A 27226-nucleotide genomic window follows, 5' to 3' on the forward strand; every position below is an offset into this window, starting at 1 on the left:
GCGATGTGAGTCCACGAGGAGATCTAGACGACAGGGTCCCTCGACAATGCTTTCAGTACTAGGACCGCATGTGGACATTTTTCGGCTTTACACTTGCGGAGAGTACACCTTAGACAAGGCGCATAGTGAAACTTATGGTACGCTTGAATTGTATGCTTCGGTGCTAGATTTTATTACTATCAAATATATTATGCGAAAATAAACATGACAAATATAGATAGATTGGACAGAATTTTATATTATGCGTTTCATTCTGCTTCTATTAGAGATTTTGACGGAAGCAGTAAACAAGCACCCAAGCCAAAATAAGAAACCTTGCTGCACCATCGATACAGCCATCGACTCACTTTCGAGAACCGGAGGTGGTTCCCCACGCGTATTTGCTGAGAACGTGTTGACTGCGGTGTGGGCGTTATTGAGGATCATGAGCGTCATGACTAGATGACGCCGAGCCCTTCTCGCATAGCGAAAGGCTGACCTGCTCGTGTACAACGCCTTAGATTTGATTAGGAATGAAAAAAAAGAAAAATCTCATCGCGCGCTCATGCTAAGTACTATGCTAACGCGCTTGCATAGACCTTGACAGTGGTTGTACAGTACGAATAGGGAGCTTAAGGAAGTGCGTAGAATGTGACGAGGGTTTGAGAGAGTAATGTCTTCGTGCCGCCGCGGGTGTGCAGAAACGACAAGTTGGTTTCCGACCTTTCACCTCTATAGGAATACCACAGGGAGTCACACTCGCTCGGGGGATACAAGCTCGAGTTCCAGTCATGCTCACCATCAGTACAGAAAGGAATAGCTAAAAAACATAACGTTCTTCTTTCTGCAAATTCCGAGTAGACATTTACGTGCAGCACTGGTGCGTTGAAACACCGCGTGTGAGGATTTTGGAGAAAGAAAAACACTGGGCTTTGCCACATCCTTTTTTCTTCTGTCTACTCAATACGGGTGAGTTCAAAGGTTTGCCTGTTTCGCATTGGTTTTGGTTATATGCGGAACAGAGCTGCTGGTGCTATGTGGGCGACACGTTGCCTTCGAGTGCACGGGCACTAAGCCAGGGTCGGCTTTGTTAGGGTCAACACTGTGGGTGCCGTAGACGCAGCGCGGACTTCCACCGCGCGCCCACGGAAAATGCTTGCGTTAAGTTCGATGATCGTCAAACCTGCGCAGCTTGCGTTTAGGAATCAGCCGCCTTGTCGTTGCATTTAGAGCCGCACTTCGCGCGGGGAACGGGACCCCTTGGTCATATAAGTTTAGAAAGTAAGGTTCGTAGATTGAGGCGCCATCTAGGAGTGGCAAATAAAAAATGTCGGCATCCGTCATAACTCATTTCGTGAAGGCTAAGATGACTTATTTTTCGTAAATTATAGCTTATTACCGATCATACCCTTATATCACTGTATTCTTGTTACTGCGCCGGCTTCAAATTTTGTTGCGAGGTACCGTCACGTTTAAATCCCTTTCTGATACTGCAATTTGTACACTGTTTTAGTTCCCACAGGTGTCGTGACAGTATGCTAGCCAGCATCTTCCGGCCCAATCAGAGTGCAACACTTTGGGGCGCTGTGAGAAGTACCGTAGGTAGTACGGTCAAAGAGCCCTGACCGAAAAGAAAACGAGAACCTTATGTGATTAGTCACTGCGTGGTGTGTCCAGAGCAATACCGAAAATTTAGGCGCAGACGTTATTGGACTACGCGTAACTGTAGGGGGCCTGATAGACGCCCTACATAATCACATAACCACTGTTGAGAATTAAGGGTCGAAGGAAGGTTTTATGAGGCCGGTAGGAGTTTCCGTCAAACAAGTGAGAAACATTGCCAAAGCCGGGATCTCCACAGGGTCCTGTGCTCCGCATCATTAACATCACTGGAGACAATTTAAACCCTGGCGTCCAGATTTCGAAGAACGCAAACCGACAAGAAAAAGAAAAGAAAGTGAAATATGACCCAAATAGTCACCAATAAATGTCCGTTCACATTCTTTTTGCAAAAATGAAATTTCTTCCCATTGACTTGTTTGATGCTTAAGGGCAAGTTTCCGTTTCTCATGAGGTAACGTAGTGTGATGTCTCTAGTCGCAGCACTTGCCTGCTTTTTGTTATAATACCGGCTTTTGAACTGTTCGTTTTATTTCACTCTCTGTGCTTGGCGAAAGAATGTCTTACAGTGTCAACAATCTTTGAGGACTTAAATACCCTGCGTATCTGTTCAAAGGAATCCCTGTAGTTTGCACGACCTTATGCAGGTGATGCACATTCCACGAAAATGGAATAAGTGGAAAACAGCGGAATGTGACCCAATCGATTGATCGGACTTCTGGATGAGCACTTGAACTGAATGATCATTGACCCTGTATTTTCAAATACTGAGTGAGTAACACTTACTAATATGAGTATTTAACTAGTTTCAACGCGGCACCTGATAATTCTTTACAAAAAATGTAGGTACTTGATTGAAAAACAAGCGACAGAAAGGGAAATACGGGCAACCAAAAGAATTTGCACAGAATGCAGAAAGAGCCGCAGTTGATACACAAAGAAATGTCAAATTGCAATCGGATAATATTTTAGAACGCATTGAAAAAAAATTTCTATTTAAACTACAGCATCCGCGACACTTCGACAAAGGACATTTTCTTTCCCCTCAGTCCGACTGCCTTCCCTGTAATAGCTTAATACTGACACTACGTGATCACGGACGTGGCTCCGCTGGCTGAAAGGCAACTACATATGTTAGGCTGTATGTTAGGCTGTTTGTTCATAAAAGGTTAACTGGTAGTCGTCGAACAATTCTATACGCACAAATGCTATTTATTGGTGTCGGCAACTGGTCGGAGGTGGAGAACGCGGTTCTTTGGAAAACAATCTTACTGCTTGAGCAACATCCGAATTCAGTCTTGGTTGGTAGTATAATAATGACCAAGTTACACGACTGCTTATAGCGCTACTAACTAGCTGTGCGATGCCCGTGTCGCAGGATCGTGTTTTGGCTGTGGGGCCGCTACCCCGGACAAGTACACCCTCCCGTTGAGTGCGCCGAATAAGTTGCTCTTCAACTTCACACAAAGTTAGTACATCGGTGTTAAGAATGTCATTGAATTAATTGCATGTTTGATTGTAAACTTTCTACATCTCCGCGTACTCAACAAACATTCCAGTAAATCCCACCAGCAGGCAAGGGAATCTTTGTGTCCCTGTGGGCCTTGCTAATGCTGAAACCAAATTTGTAGATAATCCAGTGACACTTCTACCGAACAATATACGAGCAGATGCAGCATTAAACGGAAGCTGCTACTAGGTGACACCTCTGTATTAAGCCTAGGCGATCTCATCAGCGAAGAGTATTTATATCACGATAGAATAGTTACGCCGCTTTCACTATAGATAACCCTGACGCCTGCAAACAATGCGTTCTCGTACCTTCGTGAAAATTCGGAGCGAGAGAAATTACATGAAATCAGGTGCCTTTTTATCGAGCAGTACTAATTTACCCGGAATACAAATCATATTCTGTGAAGTAAAAAAAAAAAATGACATAATTGGTTCCTCCACTTCTCGCTAATATGGAAAGACCCTGCGTGTTTTTTTCATTCGCTGTAGTCATTGTGGTACCGACCGCATCCGCAGTGAAGGTAACGTTCATTTGCTGACGAGATTCCAGGCGCGTAATCTCGTAGCTAAGCTAGTATTACAGGAACGATAGGAAAAGTAAACACGTCGAGGTCACAGCTTTTCAAAATTTTTAGCAAGTGGCGCAGGAGGGAATAAACATGAAGCACCCGCTACTTTTCGCACACAGAGAGAATTTGTGAGACACGCACACATGCAGTGTAACAAGGGCCGACACACATACGACACTCACATTACTGCAACGCGTTCTGCCACGCACTACTCAATGTAACAACGAGAGTATCACGGGAGAGTATCACACGTTTGACAACGCTGCGAGGAAAAGCCAATGTGAGTACCCATGTTTGCTGGAACGCCACTTGTGTGCACACGTAATAGTTAGCGAAGTAATTAGGGTAATTTACGCCGCAATGCAAGCTCAACGCCAGCCCAGTCGTCGGAAGTGGTTGTTCTTCTGAGAGCTCATAGTATATCGCATCTTCTCCCAGATGCTAAGACTCCATGCGGCATCCGTCTTAGAAAGGTCAAGAAACTAGAGACCGTTTAGTATGTTATGGGCTCATAACCCAAGCTTGTAATCATCTATGCTGCAATGGTAGTCGTCGGTGTTAAAGTTAAAAGAAGCTGAACTTGAAAGAGAAACAGGCATTAGTATTTGATGGCGAGACACTAATGAATGCCTTCCCGACATCAGTTGCCTGTGGTAGTGGTAGTTTCCTTCAAGTACGGAACTAAGCTTGTTTCTCAAAAGGTAAACACGCTGGATTCTGAACTCGTTCCGAGAGAGCAAACGGCTGAGTTTTCCATCCTTCGAATCTATGAGCACCTCTTTTGGACGATAATACATGCTGCGCTAAGAACACTTTCGCGCATTTTTTTTTCTTCCAGCGAGTTACACGCTGGAAGCAGCCTTCCGTGTGCAACGCTGTTTAACAAACACACCAGGCGAAGCTTGAACTCCCGATAGCCCTGGCTACACGAGAACAACCGCTGATTGACATAAAATGTCCACAGAGGGCGCTGCTCTTCGACACACTCGTGGCGCCGCCCTCGTGATCCCTGGGCGAAGCTCACGCCTGAGTGGGGTTGCTGACAGCTGCCGGAGAGGGTATCCTAGGCTGCGGCAGGAGTCGCCTCGACGTCCGAGGCGAGGGCGACCGGGACGCGACCGGCGTCCTGGGCGGCGAAGACCGCAGCGACGGAGACCGCGATGACGCCGACCTCGACGACGCCGGGGACCTCGGCGAAAGGGACCGCGGTGACAGCGATCGCGGCGAGAGGGGTGACCTCGGCGAGTGGTGCGCGGTCGGCGATGTGGCCCTTTGCGGCGGCACTGGCAGATGCTGAGCGAGAGATATAGCGGAAAGAGAGAGGAAGGACGGCCAGGAAAGGAGGTGGTGGTGATGAGGAAGAGGAAGAAGGGGGCGACAGAGAGCGCAGATAGATCGGCATCGAGAGTTTTCTTTTGTTCTCTTTTTTGTGTTTTTTTCTTCGCAATCTCGACGGCTCGGGATGCTGTCCTGTGTCCCCTTGTCTGCGTGCTCTTCCGAACCCTGGCCTGGGCGCGGATGCCCGCGGCTTCACGACGCGAGCTATTTGCTGGAAAACAGCTGCGACTGTGTTGGAGGAGGGGGAGAGCGGGAGTTGAGGAAGAGAGAGAAAGAGAGAAAAAAGAGAGGAAAGGAGCTGCGGCGGATCTGCTCCAGCAATGATTTTCTATATTGCGAGCGATACGAGCGAAGGGGATGTGTACAGTAGCAGGGTCGGTGCGGTTGCTTTGTTTATTTTTTTTTTATCATTAGGCTGTACACAAGGTTCGAATTGTCATTCTCATTTCTATATGATACAGGGGACAACATCGATGCAGGCGTTGGAGGGTCGGGAGGCAAGCCTTTGGTATCGTTTGGTGTATTCCAAGAAGCGCCCTAGGTTCTTTTATATTTTTTTAATATGGCTTCGTATTAGCCAATATGCGTAGATCGAATTCCTATTTCCTAATTATGGCGCCTTCCTTGATGGTGAAGTGTCAGGTGCCTGCAAGCGTTACTATCAGAGCTGTTTCCGCCCGCCTGATGAAATTTTAAGAACAATATTAGAAGTTTCGCCGGTAAAAATGCGTACTGCGGTCTTCCCGCTATCATTTCGCCTGTAGATAGGATGCATTTGTCTCTGCATTAATTCAATGATCTTGCATGAAAGACTTTCGACACATAGAATCTCTAGCCTTTCTTATGTTATCAATTATGTCTATTCAATTACTGTCCTTTTCTTAATCAATATATCAATGTCCTGAACTAGTTATACTGATATTTGTCGCGTAATATACAGTGATTTAATAAAGGAGTGACCGGTTGTCTTATAGTAAATCTTGTTAAGATGTAACAGGCTGAAACTTCTAACGCACGGGCTTAAATTCTATGGTATTGATCTCAGTGATCTTACTGTTTATTTTCATGGCCCATAATCATACTCTTGACGTTGCCCTGAATGGTAAGTTCAGGTAATCTTCGATTTACTGCAAAAGTTTTATATAACCTTTTTTTCTCAAATGACACTCGGATATGCTTCTACAAACACAATATAGAGAGGACCAGTTAAGTCATTTAAACAAGGCAGACGTTAAAATTTGCTCTCGATGCCTGCCGGCATTCCGAGCACAGAAGACTGCTTCAGTCGCTGTCTCAGCATAGCTAAGCTGAGAGGTTGGTAACGTTAAACGTTTGTTTTGAAAATACAGCCCTTCAATAGAATCATAATGTATGGGATATTTATGATAGTTTCGGGAGCCTTCATATGCTTTTCAAAAGCTGCGGTCATTGTGCGAAGTACCCAAAGGGGTGGCTATTTTTGTTGAACAAAGAAGAGCAGTTGCAGCCCTTGGCCGTTTGAAAAAACTCATAATTTTCTTCTTTTCTTTATATTGCAGGCATCTTCACTTCGAAAGGAAGGTGAAATGCGCGGAGATATTACTGTATGATGTGTCTGACTCGATAGAAATGTAAATTTTGCAGAAATATTTGTGCACGTGGGGAATAATCTGAACAAACTTCGATGGTGAGCACGAAAGGGGTGTTAAAATTGACTTTTGCAAATTTCAGCGTTTTACTTAGAAAAAGCCTGTGCAGATCAGCAAGGTAGAAAAAAAGTACTTTGTGTACTAGAGAAGAAAAAGGTTGGAAAAAAAAAACTTCTCTCTCTTCATGTACACTCTAAAAATCTCCAGCGTTGTCTTAGTTGACAAAAATGTCTGGAGCGGAAAGTTCAAAAGGTTTCCAGAAATATGTGAAGTGCATCTAAAATGCGATATTCCCGCGGTCGAAGTGAAACTTATCCTAAAACCGATCACCAGACTGTCTTAAAAATAATGGCCATACATAGGACAGGTTAAGAAATTTTGCAGCGTTTTAGGTTATATTATGACGTTTGGTAAAGTGACCGGCTTATTTCATACATCTGAGCACACACAAAAAAAGGACAGAGTGCTCAGAGTCTTGACTACAAAAAGTTTTGTGAAACTAGTGAGTAAAAACAAAAGCTTGGATGTTTCTTGGCATGCCAAAAATGTGACATGATTGTGTCGGAGAAACAAGATTTTTTTTTTTTCGAATGGTTCTAATGGCGCTTTTTAGAGTGTAGCGTGCTTCCAGAGCAAGAAAACACAAGACAGCACAGAAGGAGCAAGATTACTGCATCTACGCACAGCCATTTTGCATTCAGCCCAGAGTCGGAACACAGCTTCTCTCCGCGCAAGACGCGCACTTCCGCGGAATGTAAATTGAACGGCGTAACATGTCCTTTTTCTTTTTTTTACTGAATGCCCTTAGAGTGCACTTTTATCGTTACATGCACACGTTCTTGAACAGCGACAGGGCATGGTTAACGTTATTACTCAAACAGCGCATCACAAAGCATAGAAATAGGCCAACACTTGTTGTAGAAGAATCGAAATAAGCCCTTGCGAACAGGTTAAAAGGACTCAATGCTTGAACGGGAGTTAGTCGGCAACTGCGCAGATGCTAATCTCATGGGTGACTAGAGCCACACTCAAACAACAAAGAAAAGTCCGACTAACTCAGCGAGCGCAAACAGCAGCTCTCAGTCTAGCAGGTCAACTCTCAGTTTAGCTTACAAGTGGGATTTCGTCGCCACGAATTAGATAGTAAGCTATTAAATGTTTTTAGTGGCACATATTGTGTGTGGAAGCCTATTCCTGTGGCCTATTTTGTTCTGTAGTTCAAATTTTATCAACGGATTTTCGTCACTGCCAGAAATCTGGCTGATGTAGGCCGAAAGGAACATAGCCATTTTTAATGACTAAGCAAAAAAGGTCTTCTTGTTGGAGATAAACCGATTCCAACCTGAACTTTCTTATTGTGGAGCACAAAACGAGACAACATAGTTACGAGACAGACAACGGCACGGACTTATGTAAGCGGCAAGCTTCTGCAAAGAGATTACAACCACGAATCATCACTGACAGGAAGAGGTGTGATAAAAAAAAATATGTCAAGCAAACTTTTATCCACCGGCAACAAACTTTTTTTCTTGACATTTCACATGCTTATCATAAAGATGTCAAGGAGAGTATTAGCAGCCAGCAGTTTAATAACGTTATAACTAAAAAACATTTGATGAAATGCCAATCACCACTTGAGGCGATTACCATCTGTACGTGACAGTGGTTCTCCCTAACATTATTTACACCTGTTAAGAGGACCCTAGAAAGAAGCCTTGTGTAAATATTTATGAATGTAAAATAGGATAATGTTATTTTTTTTTGTTTGCCCCGCTGCAAAATTCTCATTTATCGTCTAAAAATGAATTAAAAATCTTCCCGCCAGTCGATTTAAGCTTTTGGCAGGATTACCAAGAAAGGTACGTCCCAGCATATTGGAGTGAATTGAAGTGGTATTCGCACACATAAATCGGCGGTGCCTCAGAAATTTAACTTGCGAACTCATCCAGGGATGGAAACATAGATGCTCTCCATTTGGTGTTTCTTACTGCTCAAGAGCAGTCCGAGTGAGACTAGAACGCGTATCCTGTCGATCGCGACAGACTTTAATGGTTTTTCAGTGTCCATTTAATCCTGGCAATGAAAACTATAGCAAGAAACTGGTCCATCGTTTTGTGCTCCAAGAGAGCGTATTTAGAGCAAAACGGTGTCATTAATACATAATATTAACCTCATGGAAATGTGTTCCTAGCATTCTGCACATCGCTTGTAAGATTTAAGGACATATGCCCTATTGCTTTATCTTATCTTCCTACTTACTGCTTTGTTGTTGTTTTTTTATTTTTAGTTCCGAAGAGGCAACTATGCCACGAAAGATCAACAACCGCAAGGCTGAAGTAGTAAGCGATCTCGATACCTTGAAAGAAGGCTTAAAGTCTGGATCAAAAAGGTGCTTTTACAATTCAGGCATACCATAGTCGAAAATATGCGGATGCCGAATGCATCCGCAATAGTGCGCTAGTTCATTACACCTGTAGGAGTTAGCGTAGTTGTGATGAGCACTTGATTCACATATGGTGATTTATACCAAAGCGCCTTTAAGGACGAGGGTGTCATTACTATTTTGTGCAAAGTGTTCGCTACCGAGCAGCATTTCTTAATTAACTAACGAGAAAAAGGAAAATCGACAGGCAAAAGATTACCTATCAGCGCACCCCCCCCCCCCCCCCCCCCCCCCCGTCCGGCCGGGGCGGGAAATTCCCCATATCCCCAGCGAAAAAAAAGGAGACTACGACTAAAGAGCGCCTTGCAAGCGGTGCGATGCGTGGCGCGGGTCGGGAACGCGTGAGTGCCCGACTGTGCGTGGAGAGAACAGTGTTCTAACTTCAGCGGAGACAGACAGCGACATCGAAGGTAGGGGCCATAGCATGTACAGAGCCTCCCGAACAACGCCCACTACAACACACTTGTCTACGCTTCTGCCGCATACAGCACAGAGAAAGCAAGAGCGCAAGCGTGCCTAACTCGGCAAAACACTCAGCTGTAAGCAGGTCTAAAGCACGTGCAGATCAAGATATTCAAGAAATTCATCAGCAGTACACCCAAATAGCATCCGCGAAGCTACTCTGCCCCCTAATCTTTGCAGTAGCAGTTTCCATATCCAGGATAAAAATACGTTTTCATATAATTTATGAAGTTTACAATGGAAGGGACTAATATAAGTGCGTACTTGTTTCAATAAAGCTTATTCATCCGTATAGAGCGCCAAGTGCACGGAATTTGAAGGAAAGAAAACTGCGCTATGTTATACTCAGATATTGTGAACGTCTTGTTAGCGCTTGGTCCTTTTTGGAAAAGGTAAGATATCTGCTTGATCGAAATACTATACTTCTATGCGGAACTGCAGACAGTATCAAAACGCTATTATCTGCACTATGCAAGAATATCTGCACAGATCTTCTGTTTTCTTCTGTTAATTTCACAAACTGAGTATTGAAATGCAGCTGATAACAGTGAAAAAAAAAAGTAAACGGAGGTGTACTCTCACTGCGAACTGGTAACACTGGACGTTGTTAAGGTACCAAGTGCTGAAGGGCAGTTTCATACTGCTTTCTAGTATCCCTCGGAGGCTAAGAGGCGTGACAGACAATTACATCAGACTGTCATTTGGATTCGATTAAGAGAGATGCATTCTCGTGACCATGCTCTATGAATAAAGCTTAAGTGTCTGAGAGAATGCACGTTGCAAAAACAGACGCGTTAATCACACTGAGATGCCAGCCCTTGCAACATAATTTTGATCTTCTTATGACTTTCGGGAAGGAAGGAAGCAATATTTGACTTTGCACTATCCTTCTACCAGAGTCGTAAAGAAAGCTGCTCAACTACATCATCACGGGGTCTCTGTGCAAGTTATAAACTGAGTGAACAATCATCCTGTCCCTGTGCATTCTACAATTACTAAGCCCACTGAACACAGCAATAGCGACCGAGTGGAATAAACGTGTTTTCAATCAATCAACCAGCAATAGCGGCGTCACCCCGGCCAAAATAAAGTGCAAATAGCAAGCACACATCGACACATTTTCAGTACTGGCACGTGAGGACGATGACAGGTCAGAATCATGCAGCGTAAAATGCACGTCATGCAAAAGACACAGTTTTAGAAACGCCCCGGCAGAACTCACGCAAAACCCATCTCCCAACTAGATCAGTTGCAGGCTGGTACAATACAGAAACTTCAGTAATACACGCGCGCTTCAGGAAAGTGAAGAAATAAGCCTTAGGAGCAAGCCGCCGAGATTTAGCACCGTGACAGGATGGTTCGTATCATATTTCATCATATCTCTGCTCGCTCAAAACTTTGAAGCAGGCCGAAAGGCAATACGGGTAGCTGCGTGTTGGGTGCAGTAAATGAATAATTGGTTCACTGATTAGAGTTAAAGGATCTAGAAACAGAAAGAAAGAAATTATTTCAGGGTATAAATCATACTGACTCATGCATTCGATAACTGTACACGCTTCAAAGAAAATTATTGCCATTCTGAACCCACGAAGATGACTACGGACTAAAGCGACTTCGTTTGAGAAACAAGCGTATTTTAAGAAATAGATCCAGGTAGGATAAAAGTGTAAAAAGGACATTTTGTCGCAAGGTATGTTAACGTTTTAGCCCTTCGCTAAGTTTGCTCTCGGAAGGAAATTGGCCTTTGGTGAAGGTCGCTTTTTAAGAAGAGTTGCTAGACGGTCGTGTACTATGCGACGTCAGTATATAGGCGCTAAAGAACTCCAGGGGTGCAACTTTCCGAATCCCTCTAATATGGCATCCCTCATAGCCAGAGCTGTTTTAGGGAGCTTTACCCTATAAAGCAAACAAAACGAATCAGATGAGTTATTCGTAATTCGATACAGATTTCGGTGAAACCTTAACAGCCTGTTGCAATATTTCCACATCCGAGGTATGAAACCGTAAAATAATAGCAGAATTTGGGGCAAGCCAACAAAACCTCTTGCGTTTTTCAAGTGTGTTTAAAATACTCCACCGCGAAGAACTATAGTTAGCCTAATTTCACAGATTTCTTGTAGACTTGAAAGCCTCATAGTTAGATGTGCTATGACCCTTAACACTTAGAGCGGGATTGGCAAAATGCAGCTCCTGCCAAGGCGTTTCAAGCTGGCGCGCACAACGCAAGTCGGCAGGGGAAAGACAGTTGAGAGAAGCCAGCTGTGAGATACAGCACAACTAGTTGGGAGTGCGGCACGCGGTGGGGAGGTAGAGAGAAAGAGAGAGGCAGCAGGGAGCATGCGCAGTGTGTACGTACCACTCCAGAGCCAATTTGCTGCAGGAAGCTAGATGCCTGGTTGGCGGCGTTGGGCAGTCCTGCAGCGCCGCACACTGCAGCGGCGGAGTACCGCCTTACGTTGGCTCTGCTCGAGCTGAAGAAGTCCACGCCCAGGTTGGGGCTCGCCTGCGACGCGCGGGGCGCACGGATGATCACACGAGCGAACACCAGTTGCGACCAGAGTGAAGTCAGTCATATTTCGGCACGATAACATACGCGACTGTCTTTTTCAGACGTTCAAGCCACCTCAGCTGCCTCCGGTCAATGCCGGGGAGGCCAGACGAGTACCTTGTTTACCGCTTTGCATCTCTTGATGGATGGAGCTTCCTCATGTATAAAGTGTTAGCGGATTGCAGGGCTTTCCAGTACTTTCCAGGACCTTTGTCTTGTGGTAATTTGCCCGAACTGCTACCACGCTTATCCCGCGGACGGCTGTCACATTTCCCGCCGGTGGGACATGTGGCAGCCGTCCGCTGTCCACAGTGGAGTACCCCGATGCCAGCTCTCGAGAGGTATTTAAGGCCTCACAGCATTCCCGGACTGCTCAAATTTAAATAATTAGACACAAAGTGTGAATAAAACTTAAGCAGGCAGTTCTGACCTCCAAATATCCTCCTTGAAATCGAACGGAACGCGTACAAAATATTACTATTCTGCATGTTTTGGAAGGCGAAATGCCAACGGATAGTGTAAAGTGTGGAATGTATAAAAAATGCAAGAAGAAAAAGACAATGAAAAAGAAGTATATTTGTAACACTTGCAAGGTGAGAGCACTGACTTATGTTTCGCTTCACTTTCAAGCATTTCAACGTTTACGCAGAATCAAAGGATACAGGTGGAACATGACTTTTAGACCAAGAAACTACACAAACGTGTACGAAAGAAGGCAAATAAAAAGTATGACATGAAACAATGAATGTCACATCCTCAAAACCTAAGTGCGCTGTTATTTTTAGTACATTTCTTTTTCAACTCAAATCGATTGAGCCTTGGCCTTTTAACTAGAAACTTTGCAGAGAAAGGGAAACAAAAAGACAGAATGGAATCTGATTAACTCAGCAAACTTTTTAGCGAATATCAAAAATTTATTCACACATGGGCAATGTCCACGAAGCTGGAAGACTTTGAACAGGGACGATATCATGAATATTATTCTTTACTTTGTGAAATTATAAGGGGCTTTGACTTAGCCAAAACCTCCGATACGTGTCTTGTATATTACAGTACATAAAAGTATACGTAGCTTGAATCCACATGCCTAACGTTTGCATGATTTTAGAAGGTAATCTCCTCGCAGAAAGCGCAAAAGAGGAGCACCAGATATCAAAGTATAGCTGCATTTTGTGAAGTGGCGCTACATTCCTCGTGTGCAGTAAATTTTCTGAAATATCTGAGCAATATGTCCCAAGGATGAGTCAAACGAGCTGAGACTTTGATGACCACTTCGTGATTGCGTTTTGTTGCAAGTAATGCACAGGGCTGCCTTGCGGTTGTTTTCATATTATTAGTACTTTCGTGAACGGTGCGCACTCTTGAATCAACATAGTCCCAAGAAAATAAAAAAAAACTAGAATGCTACCGTAGCTTGCGAAGATACACGCCGAATTAGAACGACAAAGAGCTTCAGTGTACCCGAATAAGACGAACAACTGAAGACGAGAACAACCAGAGATACAGGGGCAATAATAATGGCGAAATATATATACAGCATGCCGCCAGCGAATGGCCGCATTCGAAGGGCATGGCGATTGTTTGACACAAACGGAATCGTGTGTTTATGCGCGTGTATGCGTTGTCTTCATTTTTAAAACATTTTATTCTTGATTTTTCATTCCACTCCCATCAATGTTGCGCTTCCGGCCATAAGAGTACCCAAAATAAATAAATAAATTATTAGCAGGCTTTACGGCACCTTTATCGATAGCCGCCATTGCCTTAAAGGTCGCATTGTCTTCGGAGAATTGCTGGGCCTACCGCTTTGCCCTAGTGATGCACAATGCGCTGACATTCCTTTCTTCCACCTTCACAGCGTGATGTAGGAACAGGAATGCAATGGCAGCAAGGCTTTTGCGCGCTAGGGCGTCTGCCACATGCGAATATATGCGTACGGTAGACTGCCCATGCCTGGTGCATATACCACAGGGCTAGAACGTTGCTGAAAAAGTAATTGTTTTCGCTACATAGTTCGCATTACGTACAGAGCTCAGAAGAGCCAGGTGTTCAGCGAGAGCTTAAAAATGCTTATACAAGAGCTGCAAAAATATCGCAAAGCCATGTAATAAAATACGCATTGGGAATTTCGTGCCATATTTGGGAATAATAAACAAAATATCGCACAATCTGCACCGGTCGATAGGCAGCGAAGTGTGCAATTTCATATTCTGAACATTCATGGAGATTACGAGATGTATATAGGAAATTACGATACTGTTTGGTCAAATCAGGAACCTTGGTAGAAGGCCTTTAGGGTAAGACTACTTCTCATGCGACGGACCCTGCGGGTTAGCACACGTAGCCAAGGCTTAACCAAAACTTAGGCAATGCTTAATTACGCGCAATACGCAAAAAAAGATGTATTTCAACCCAAAAATTGTCGAAATCTGGAAGACACGTAAACAGACTAGTTTGGAGTGTGCAAATCATACACTGCGCCATTAAATCTATAGAGACGCGTAATGGGCGCAGATAAATAACACTTATTCGACAATGTAGTTTTTCATAGCTTAATTAGTACTCTCATCTACCCCTTCAAAACCGTTTGGGTGTGACGGGAAAATATTCACCATCATCGGACGGACTGTACCCACTGCAGGGCGAAGGCATTTCCATATTGTTCCAATTAACCCGGTCCTGTGCTAGCTGCATTCACTTGAACTCCGCGCACTTCTTAACTTCATCCTCTCACCTAACTTTCTGCCACTCCTGCTAAACTTTCCTTCTTTTATAATCAAATTTTTACCCTTTCCGACGGTAGGTTAGCCTCCCTTCGCATTGCATGCACTGAGCATGCCCAGGCATACGCAGAGAAGAAAGGCGAAGGTTAAAAGACACACTGTCCGCCGTAAGCTCGATCACGGAGAGAGAAGAGAGAAGGAAGGGTGAACTGTAACAAGAGGATGAGAAAGAGGCAGCATAATTAAGCAATTTTGGTAAGTTTGTACCGTATCCTCCGTGATATAATTCAGTTCTCCATGCGAAATAGGACACTTCCAGCGGAGTTAATTCCTTCATTATATCTTTGTCCTCATCGTCATTGACACGAACTGAATCGAATATGTGGAGGGTTTGAGTAATCGAGGAAAACGACAGGTATACGGTGAAGGAAATCGTACCATCTTGGGCGAACTGAAGAATCCCGAAAAACGCGAGTCCTGCGTCCCGACACTGGAATGCCTGCGAACGGGGAGGCCCCCCGGGGTATAGCTGACGGTGCCCTCGGGCGAACAGGGGGCCACCAGGATTCTCGGGGGCTGGATCGTGTTGTCCGAGTGCCTCCGCCCTGGGAGCGTAGCCTGCACGCGCAGCAGGTTCGAGTCTGGCGACGACGAAGCTGCGAGAGAAAGGTTGGAGACTACATGTGGCCGATGAAATGCCGATGAATGGCCAACTAACTGGCCGATGAAATGCCGACGTACGACGAAGGAGTTGTGATTTACCTGAACTGCAGGTCCTGCGGACGACGTCATCCATGCTGATGGACGTCCGCCGGGACTCGAGGCGGAGGGATGGTGGGCGGTGCGGATATCCTGTTGGCTGCTCCATGTTGTATTGCATCTGAACAGGGAGCCTGCGGAGAGGCCCAGGTTTGCGAGACGACAGAAATTATAACGCTATTGTCGTATTTATATAGTGACGCTTAGTAAAGTATACAAAGTGATGATAGCTTTTTGATGTGGCTTTGGGAGATTTTGGTATTGCTGGCTGAAACATGAAACAGTCAAATTCGTAGTCCCGTACAAACGAGAGATGTTGTTAAGCGTGTTATCGTAAAATGAATTAGAGCAATGATGTCTGGTGGCCTGTAAGTATTTAACTCGCAGGCTGCGATGCCCAGTTATTAGGGTGCGCATTTGGTGTTCCATTACAGCTACGTATTATTTAAAAACGAAATAATGGCAGCACCAAAAGCAGTGCATAGTTTCTACAGCGGCCGAAGCACAGACCCGAATCCCGGGTCGTTGTTTGTTGCAATGTCGCAATGTAGCTGCTCTGACGAGCTTCGTTCATTTTTACACAAGTCGGATGCGAGCTAAAAGCGACAAGATAAAAGTCGTTTAAAAGTTGTTTTGAAAAGCCATTTCTTGAGTTTTATTTATAAGCTTTAAAATCAAAGAGCTAATGTATTACGATGCAGTAAAACACTGAGGTTGAAGTGGTTACTTTAAAGGCTAACTTGATATGCTTAAAAAAGTTCCCTTCTGTTTACATCAACCAATATGATCAGCCTGGCTGTTTCCATTGAACGTTAAAGGCCTGTCCCACTGTCCCCTAGCGACGTCATGTGCCAACCAACAGTTACGTCGCTGATATCAATATATTCAGCCATTTCTGGACGATAGCAAAGGTGAAAACGTTACACACTTAATAATTCGTTTTAAAGTTTCGGAAGGCACTTGCTAGATTCTCATATCATCAAGCAGTCCAATGCACGGTGGCTGCAACAGAAACACTTCGCTCGTAAAGCAGTTCTAGCCGGTAGCAAGCTAACCAAAAGCAATCAGGCTAACAAGGGCTCAGCGGAATGCATCACGATGCAGAGGCAGTGCAGCACGCGTCTACGGCGGCCACAGGAAGCACGTGCAGAAACTAGCGAGTCATCACATTGCGCAAGATCCTCGCAGATGCTCTTTGTTCCTCGCCTAGATGGCGGCAGAGTGCAAGCAGATCTAACATGGCCATGCCAGAAACAGCCAACCGCGAAGAAGCCGTAGCTGCAGTTCACCAAAACTGATGGGGGAAGCGGCTGACGAACAATGATAAAGCATACGGTCACAGTTTTTCCTGCGCTCGTACGACTTGTTAAATCTGGAACGCAAAAGCAATGAGCCGCATTTCTAACAATAATTGTGAGACAATCATAGGGTATTGTGGCATACGTTAGTGAAGCTATTGATGAAAATGGCCTCATATTCCGATGCGTAGCAGAAGTGTGATTATTATGTTTGCCTTGCGTTCGCAACTAGTACTTAAGTATGCTAGACGAAAACCAATGGGTCTGTATTTGAATACAAACACAGAAGAAAATAGAAACTTAACAAGCAAAGATCAGCAGACATATTCAATGATATTGTGATGTTATAGAATGTACTAAAATTGTACGTCAGACTCTTTCCTAGAAGATGTGCAAAACTGCTGGGTATGATAGGAAATGTCTACGGGCTTCCATTTGAATTTGTAACTTGGACCGACCTTCTCTTTGTTTATGGTGGTCTCAGATAAAGGGTTTTATTGGGATCGTATCTGACGACTCTCCCGTGCAGCTGTATTTCAGGGAGAGCAAAGCTCATTTGGTTGAACAGCAGGAATCTCTGGTTTCTGTGCCGGAGTAGCCGTCTTGGGTAGAAGCCCATAGAGCTCTTTGCTTTGATCTCTTCATGCTTCAGCGAATTACTTTAAGACAAGTGTTTTGGGAGCCTTGTAATGAAGAAACAAAGAGTGATATGTACGGAACAGCAAGACAAGAGCGCTTGTCTCTTTACATTTAGAAAAGCTGTTAGAAGAAAGCAGAATTTTGTTCGTCTCTGTTCAAAACGACCGCAGGATATTGAGGCTTCGACATTGTCGTCTTCGGATTAAGTATAACGGTGAATAACGAACCCTTACCATTTTATGTCATTTTCCTGGATATTAACATTTTTGTTACGCCTTATCTTTTCGCGCAGTAATACTTTCACTAGTCTTGTCATTCTCCGCAGTCGGAGCTATTTAAAAATGAGAACGCATGCACGCGTGTAAATTGATTGTGCATTGTGGTAGCATGCTTTGAGTCTATACGTGAAGGAACCGATCTACAACGTGGGAATTTCTTGGGGTGCTGTAGTGCAATCTCAGATAGCACAGTACCACGAAATGTTTTATGCGTTTTTATCAAAACGTTGTCAAGCTTTCAGGAAGAGAATAAGAAGCAACGAATGACAATAATCTCCTAATGCCGTCAAGGATACCTCAATGCAATGCTTTGAGTTATTTAATCTTCTTTTTCGGCTGGGTCGTGCGTAGAAGACTGCAGAGACTTTTACGTCAGCTCACCATAGAGTGCATACTTTGCCTGCGATTTTTTAGTGAAGAAGAACTTTACAAAACAAAACAATACCGCAACGTCAGAGAAGGAGCCGAAAAGGGATGTTGCAAAAATCGAAAAAAACAAAAACAAATAGGGGGCGCTACGTAGGAAACACTTTTTGTCGCTTGGCTGGTGTGACGTTTCAGTTTGCAGATATTGAACAAATGCGATCAAATTCGATTTTTTTTTTTGAGTAGATATAAGTTGTTTTCCTATAGAGAAAAAAACGTAAAATCGAAAACTGCGACTGCATGACCTGAACTGTCATAAATAGTCAGTGGGACAATTCAGAGAGGTGTGATGCGCAGAACATCGTCGGATTCACTTTCTTCTATGTTTATCCTTCGGTGCAGGTGCGGACGAGTGCACATGGCCGCATGCAAACTATCTGGATGCCGTCAATGGGAACTTAGTGCCATATCCCACGTGTCAAGAACGCCTCAAGGCGATGCATTAGCAACTAAGCGAAGAAAGAATGCAGCAGACTGGATGGAATCAAAACTGTCGGGGTTGAAAATCGCTTTTCTTAACTTGCATCCCTTCAGGAAAGCGGCAAGCGTGTGTTAGAAGAATGAAAAATAAAAGATTACTTAGTCTTGCAATAAATGGGACAATGCACAGCTACGCGGTCAGGCGCCCAGGGCGTTTCACTACGGAGCTGGGCAAAAGCATAGAGACCCGCCTAAGTGGGCAAGCGGCATAGCGGGGCGCGGTCAGGCTACGGGGGCGGCGAGCATTCGGGCGGGATGAGGCAAAGCCTTCTACTGGGCGCGGCCGTCGATCCAGCGAGCACTGTTCGCTCGGTACACACCTATCTGGCGGGCTCACGACCCGGTGCTGTTGCGCTTCGTCCGCCACCGCTGCACTGTTGTTTGGGAGAGAAACAACTCCGTTGCACAACCACTCACCACAGCCGTCGCTTTGTCTGCATGCCTGCCCGTGTTTCCCGGCATTCGCGCTATATCTTCAAGGACGAATCGACCTCGAAATTGCACCCGCTTTTACTTTTCAAATCACTCTGCTTCATATCACCGGTTTAGTACTGAGCAAAGTGGTTAAACCAAAACTGTTAAAAGGAATAAAATTGCTAGACCCTCTAGAGATATAGGATAGTTAAATTATGAGAGGTTTCATTCGGCGAGTATTTTTGACATTGTGTTTAGTACGGGTGCGATTGGAAGGCTTGCTTCATCACTTATATAAAATTAGCTGGTCCACTAAGAGCAGCGTGCTAGTACAGTTGATTGCGAAGTATTGAAGGAGCATCAGGTAATAAGGAGAATGGCTCGCTCCCCAAAACGCTCTGCGATTTGAGAGTCACGTCTCAGCGTTTGTCAGTCCCGAAAGCAAAATATTGTACAGTAGATACAGGGCCACCCACATTTCGTGCGAACACTGGTCACTCTATGCAAAGCTCCATTGCGTCCGACGCAGCCTCACATCGAAGCAAAGTAGCCGGGACCAGAGCAGGCTGTTCTTCGCACACTATCTATGAATCAGACTAAGTATATAAGGAAGCAAAATGGGAGTAACTTGTCCTCTACCGCAATCCCTTTAAGGACGCGGGTAGATTTTCATCACTAACCGTAAGGAATGCTATACTTTGGTAACTGGAGGATATTTTATTCCTAAATATTATTTGTTCGATGTAATTAGCAATGAAAGAATACTTTTAACCTGTGCACCTGAGAGAGAGAGAGAGAGAGAGAAAACTTTGTTGTCGGGAGTAGTCTTACTGGGTCTTAGTGGAACAGCCAAGTGGCCGTTAGCTGGAGGCTTGCGGCGACTTCTTCAGCGCGGTTTACGGCGGCCAAGTCTTGATGTTATTAATTAGAGGACACAGAGACCTCACTTAAAATCGTCAAGGTTGCTAGAACTTCGAATAATTTAAAGTGAAATTCAGCTTCCATATTTTTAGTGATAAAAATCTGCCGCGGGGTTCATGCAGCAAGCCCGGAATTAATAGGGTGTGCGTTATAAGATAAGCTACTCTATTGGTACTCCCTTATATGCTTATTTTCGTTTAGAGTGCAGGGTCTGCCGCTTAGCTTCATTGCGTGGCCGGGTGGAATGCAAGTGCGTATTGTGACCTGTGTTCACATTAAGAGTGAACGAACCTATACATTGGGCAGTCAAAAATAGGTATATTTGCGACGGCAACTGATCTGTTGAGAATAGGATGTGTTCGTAGTAACGGAGAATCTATTTTAGCGTGGTGCAAACTTTTTAATCATGAAAGCAGAGGCGGTCGCACCGCCCGTCTCTCAAGTAACCGTTCACAAGAAACTGTAAGCACGGATCAGCAAAGCTGCGTGCAGTGCAAAACTATACGAGCCCAATTAATTTTTAAAGTTGTTATTACACTCTTTCATGCCATGAAAACTTTTCGCAGTTTCGTTGTCATCTAGATGTGACTAATTTTCGTGTGTTACCGCCTATCAACAGTCGTAGCTTCTGCACGCCACTGTTCAGGTAATTAGCGATGACGGAACGAAGGTACTTACATGTCCGTCGAAGGTATCGACAGCTTTTCCAACTTGAGCTTGTTTCGCTGGCTTTTAGAGACGTGCTCTAGCATTTCTTGAAGCAATTCTATAAGGCTGGTGAACTGAAAGAGCGGAAACAGTGAAACATCACGGTGCGTTCTTTGGCCAGACAATCCCTCCCTTCTAAACTTCTTTAGAAAGCCCCCCCCCCCCCCCCCCCCTTTACGGCTTGACGTAATAAACAAAGTTATCAAAAATTGTGTGTGGCACTTTGGACCACTAAAGTGCGATAAGGTGAAAGCCTTTGCTTGAAACAGAGCTGATTCCTGGTTTTGCTGCATCTGCCTCTATAGGCTGTGTAGTGCAGCGTTCGAAGAAGCGCCAAATGAGAGGTGCCACACGGACGCCTGAATCGGTATGACTAGATAGCTTAAGCTACCAGCCAACATATAAAGCTCCGCTTTAATCAAGCCGTAGGAGCGTGTCTGCGTGGCCTAGAGATAATGTGAATGCAAGGCTCTTAGCAGGCTGATTCTGATATCCTCCATGTGAAAAGAGACGCCCGAGTTGGCAGCACCTGCCGAACGATAGTGCCCTGTGATTGGTCGAGATCTCTATGACGTCCTTCCTACCTCAGCCAATCAGAGCGCCGCAAAAGCTTGACACTTTTGCTGAGGACAACGATGAGCCAGGCTTTCGCCTTAAAAGAAATTGTAGACATGCAACCGCATGTGGCTAGTAGTGGTGATCCCCGTGGCTTCGAAGCAAACGCGGCTCTCTCGGTCTCGTAGTAAATCTATACGAGTACGTCAACTCGATCATCAATATTCAAAGTTACATCTTGCATCAAAATTGCGGTGACGAGTTGCGAATACATAAGATTGCGAAATTTGTGGTGATCAGACCACTGCAAATTTCGCAATATTATCTCTCTGGTTTTCTTTCGACCACTTCTGGTTAGGTGGCCATTCAACTGAAATACTTTATGCCACCGTAACGGATCGCCTTGTGGCTGTACACAGCCGGAACATTTTTGTCCTATAAAGATTTGCAGTGAGATACTATTTCCATGATTCTTTCTTTTTCTTTTAAGCAGCGTTTCTCGATTTATGTTTTTAAATGGTCGTCATTATCGTCATAATCTGCCTATCTACGTCCACGGTAGAAGAAATGTCTCTTCGACGGTTCTCAAGTTAACGCTGCATTGTACGAACTATGGGGTCATATCCCCGCAAACATAATCAGCTCATGCTCTACTCAACAGTTCAAAACCATTGTTTAGTTCTAAGACCTACTCAAAAGCTTTTCATCTTGCGCGGACGGTTTAAATAGAACAATAACGCAGGTTACGCTCCAAAACAGGCCTTCAACAAAGTAGAACGGACGGTGCCTTAATTCGTGTCGCTTTACAGCTCAGGCGTTGACTCTGATTAGTTATGATTAGATAAAGACATCAAATTGATAGCGTTATTCCGAACCTGAGTAAGTTATGTGGGCATTACTTAAATAAGTGCAACATCCGTGCATACCGAACAAAAGCTCTAACGAGACTTTTTCGCTATCGCTTCGGCGGATCACGTTTCAGAACCGCGCAACAATCATACAATCGATCTGGTCGAGCCTGATAAACGCTGTCTACGAAGTCACGTTAGGGTGGCAACCCCAGACCCACCTGATCTAGTTTCAGGGCCGGGCTGACTACGACGGGTATCAGGGCTGGCATCACTTTGGTGGCAAGTAGGTTGACCGTTAGTCCATATCGCTTGTCGCTCAGCATGTGCTTGTAGATCCCTGCGCAAAGCACGTAGAAACGTACATGGAAAAGTAGACGTAGTATGCGCAAACGAGTATTCAGTAAGAGGTATGGGTATTTTTTAAATGTGCATGTTACATAGTACTGAGGAAACTTCATAACTAAATACTAACCCTCCCCCCCCCTCCCCCCTTGCTCTCTACTCTGCAGCATTTTGACAACACTGAAGGTGATTCCCGGCTGTAGTACAACCATGTCATGGACGGCTGATCGCAGGAATGAGATACCATGAGGATGACTGTATAGTTTGTCTATGCCAAAGTGACACACTATACCAAAGCAATGATGCGCGACCATGATAAATAGAGCGTGAACAGAGAAAAGGCAAGATCTTAGGCAAGAAAAGTTCGAACCTAATACAGGTTGATTTGATTTGGAAGACACAGGGATTATTCTTTAGAAAAATAGTCAACCTCGCTTATATTTCCTCTCATAGAACTAACGTGTTTGCGTTTTTGAGGTCTCATTTTATTCTTTTTTTTTTGTTTAGAAAAGAAACTGAAATGGAGGTACAGTACAACGGTGGCCGCTGCATTGCTCATGACATAATGAGAAACAGCGTGGAAGAAACGAGATGGAAAAACAGGTGTCTTCGCTTTGGAATCTAAATTTTTTTCTCAGCACGGTGCATTCATTTTTGATGCTGACTAACCACTACAAAGTCTGAATTTCTCTCCCATAGATTTTGCCCAAGAAGTAGATCAAGACACGCCAGCGCTTCCACTGGGAAAATAATCATCGAGTCGTCTTTTTTTGCCTATTTATTGTATCATGCTATAAGATACTACGATGGTAGTGGGCTGTTTTTATTCTCTACTTTATTAAACTACCTGCATTATTAAAAGAACACGTACTGAACATCTCCCAAACATTATGTAAAATGATATGAAAGAGGACAGATGCAAGACAGACACATATCTCTTTCTTCAATGTACGTGTCGCCACGCACTGCTCTTGAAAAAGGCCACGTAACCCTGCCTACCGTCATTGCACTTGAAATCTCAGGTAACGAGCCTACGAAAAATTTAAACACAACAGTCTTTCTGCATGGTCACTTAATTTTGACGAGAGCTTGATTTTTTGACCACCTGGAGGCTTACGGATGCTCAGACGCTGGCTACATGGAGTTTAGCAGGTATCTGAGAAATAGCACGTGCTTATCAGGGGGTTTTTGTTTCCGTGTGTGTGTGTTTTTTTTGTGCGTGAATATACGTACGGACGACCGGCATGAGTATGGCCGGGTCCTGGAGCTTGGCCTTGCCCAACATGGGTAGGACTTCATCCAAGATGTCAGTCTTCTCGAGCTTGTCAATTATCTTTTCGATGCAAGTGAGTGCATTGGCTTGTACCTGTAGGTTTTTGGGCGGAGGGGTGAAGGCGAAAAAAAAAATCACAATTTCCACCGCAATGCAAAGGAAAATACAAAGAATTGTTATTTTCGCATACAATGTGAAGTACATTTTTAGAGGTCATCTCTGCAGGTATCAGATATACCGGCGTGTTTTAAGGCGGAAGCCTGTAATGGCTCATGGTGTCGTGGACAAAAGGTGCTTCCTTTGCGGCGTTCTGATTAGCCGAGGTGGGATGACTTCATAGAGGTCTCGACCAATCACAGAGCACCACCACAGTATGCGGGAATGCGTGTCTTATATGGTCATATATCAATGATTGATAATCTTTAATTAATGAAATAAATATTTACCAATTGATGACGAGTTAAGTTATCAATTATTACTAATTAAATATCAAATATTAGTTTAAGTAATTATTCATTACCCAAATAATTACTAGTCAGCTAACTAATTATTTGATTACTAATTAGTTCCAGTTACGTGGCAGAACGCAGCACTCAGGCTTTCGCTTTTGACGACTTTAGTCGCTAAAGTCCCTCGTTTTTTTGTTTGTATGTGCGGACAGAAAAATATAGCAAAGGACATTTCAGCTCTAGCGACAATAAGCATGCTTCGTAAAAGAGAGACGATAATAAAATGAGCATTCGAAAGTAACGCAGCCTTCTCGAAGGCTACCCATAATGTTCTTGGGGCAGGTGGGGATAGCAGCATAACTTTTCTAATAGATCATCTATGCCTCACTCAATTCGCTTGCACGCTTGCTGCATAAAGACAAGTGTGACGTAATAAATCACATATGATAATTGAGTTCTCTGCTCAACATTGCAGATCAAATTGTGATTTATTGAAGGTGAAATATGGAAGAAATAATTGTAAAAAAGAAGCCCGGAATCTGTATTGGACCAAAGTGTTAATAACGGAACTCACGACATTAAAGAGTTTCAGCACAACCAGGACCTATCAGCGTAGTCTTATACTGTACGAACAATGTATTATTGCGCATTGGTATGCACACAAGCTGGAGACACACTCACCTGTCAACGTTTATGGGCTACCCTGGTATTCGTCTACCCTTTAACATATTCGCTATGCTAAAACTTCCTAACATGACAGAACTTACCGATGTAAACGGTCAAGCCGTCGCTTACACATCGTACTCAAAAGCAACGTACCCAAAAGTGGCCCATAATTGTGCGAGAAATAATGACCAGGGCTTTTATGATAACTCCAGACTGGCCGGACGAGAGAGAGAGCATGCTTACATAAAAATACAGTTGGGACCTAGCTGTGCATAGGGGATCTTTTTTTTTTTTAAATAAGTTATTACTTTTGAAACGATTTTCAGTCTAGTGGCTAGAGTGTGGAGAAGGCGGAATTCGAAACACGGTCACCAAAGACGACGGAACGCCCACGCTAAGCTTTCATCTCGTCTCTTGGGCTCTATGTAACAGCAGCGCTCTAGTTAGCGGCGAATCAACATTATCCTTTTAAGACACTTGTGTAACGTCTGGAAACAATTTCTTTACGTAACAAACAGCAGACACCGTATCCTTCAGAGCAATAAAAAGATAAAGTGAAGAAATGAAGAAAATATAGACGAGTGCGCTAAGAGAAAGCTACATACGAATGTGTGTTCGTATTTTGTATACGAGTATTTGTTGAAAGTGCAGGAGACGTCTCTCTACTTGCTTGCGTAAGCCTTGGTTGTGAAACACGATTAGCGCTGCTAAGCCAACCGCAGACTTCAGAAGGCACCGTTGCGCTTTTTAAAGAGTAAGACAGGCGTATTCCAGGAACATAAATGTGCTTATATGCTATGGCAAAAAAAAAAAAGTTTCTCGTTTACAGTCCTCTTCATAGCAATGGCAGATTGGTGTTTTTCGTAAGCGGGGCCGGGATATCGTATTTCCTTTTCTATCTACTTTCTGCCTCCCATTTCCGATTAGCCGGATTCAATTCTTTTGTTTAAATTTCATAAAACAATCATTTTCATCTTCGCCGCCTAGTCTTCGTGTGACGATGTTATGTTCCCTTTTTCGATGGCATCAATTTCAATCGTATCCTTTGAGTCAAATTATTATTGTTTCTCATCAATTTTCAAAATATTCCTTCTGTATTATAAAGACCTCTTTAGAAAGGCGTGAAAATTTCGTGCGGAATACAGGTGTCTTCAAGGTACAGACGACATTTCTACCTGTTCACTACATTGGTGGTCATACAAGTATTGAATAATAATAATTACATCAGTTAATCGCTTATTGTGTGTACTCTGTCCGGATGTGAAGCCGTCGCATGTAATTCTTGCAGGCAGTGCACGCTCGATGATGTGATCCCCAGAGAAGAGCGACCCACCAACTCGAGAAGCACTCTCTGCTGGCCCTTCTCTTGCTAGCTAGAGTAGTCATGAGTAGTCCTCGTGTTTTTCCATCGCTAACGTATCCTAACAATTTCTATCAGAAGAAGATCTGCAGCTTTTAGTTTTAGGTGTCACAGTAGCATAAAATGTAGGTAAACAAATGCACGCAAGCCACAGCAATGAAACGATGACATGAACCTACATTACTTAAATCAACGTGTTTAGTACTCTCTCTCTCTCTCTCTCTCTCTCTCTCTCTCTCTCTCTCTCTCAGAATCCTTCCAAAGCTCATTAAATATTACTTGAACATGCAAAGTAGTGGCATTAGCAGTTGCCCGAGCAATTGCACAGTGCTGAAAAAGGTACAGCCTGAAAAGGCATAAATTAACGTCTCAGCAGGTTCAATCCAAAAATAGTAAACCTGGAATAGGAAGACGCAATACCAGCTAAAACCGCCAAATTCAATGTTTGCGCCAAAAAAATATTTTTGCGCATTTTATTGGTATTTGGTCTGCAAACAAAATAACCAATATTATAAATATATTAGAAAGCAATTGTTTATGGTTTCACTTCAAATTTCGGACACATGAAATCAAAGTCGCATAACGAGTTCATTCTTTCCTGAGTGCTGAGTGCAGGTGCTTTCACTCGCACAATACGTCGTCTGCTTCATCTTCATTGGATGAACACTCTGTTGATTATTGGCCGCTCGTGTACGACCTGTTCTCGGTGGGATTCCAGGACTGTTTCCGACGTACACATTTTCATCATGCCGACCTATTGAATTACATTTGCGTGAAGTTCGCATTTTGCGCAGTGCTTCTTTTCCTTAGGAGACCGGCTCAAATAAGATGGAATGTGTGGTCGGCGTCCACATTAGGTTAGCTGTTTGCGTTTTATAATGTTTAGTTCCCTGAGCACGCGTCTAACCTCTGCTCTCTGCGGGACCAGCAGCAGTGCGGGGATAGAAAACTCGACCTGCTAGAAGAAGGAAGGTTTTTTTCAGAA

The 27226-nt window shown here is 44.0% G+C and overlaps 1 protein-coding gene across 1 annotated transcript in view; it reads right to left on the minus strand.

Moving 5' to 3' along the window:
* Positions 1–4651: 4651 nt before the first annotated feature.
* bma (SCY1-like protein bma) overlaps positions 4652–27226 on the minus strand; it is a 138347-nt gene continuing 115772 nt past the window's right edge. The window contains exons 14-21 of the mRNA XM_084580197.1: positions 23727–23859; positions 22370–22488; positions 20716–20819; positions 19023–19076; positions 15585–15715; positions 15261–15478; positions 11908–12054; positions 4652–4973 (exon numbers count right to left, since the gene is read on the minus strand). Of these exons, the coding sequence (XP_084436323.1) occupies positions 4701–4973; positions 11908–12054; positions 15261–15478; positions 15585–15715; positions 19023–19076; positions 20716–20819; positions 22370–22488; positions 23727–23859 (1179 nt within the window). The 3' untranslated portion in view covers positions 4652–4700. The remainder of the gene's footprint in view (positions 4974–11907; positions 12055–15260; positions 15479–15584; positions 15716–19022; positions 19077–20715; positions 20820–22369; positions 22489–23726; positions 23860–27226) is intronic.

The sequence above is a fragment of the Amblyomma maculatum genome, chromosome 9 (genome assembly GCF_055883805.1).
Source record: "Amblyomma maculatum isolate TAMU_Amacu chromosome 9, ASM5588380v1, whole genome shotgun sequence".
NCBI lineage: Eukaryota > Metazoa > Arthropoda > Arachnida > Ixodida > Ixodidae > Amblyomma > Amblyomma maculatum.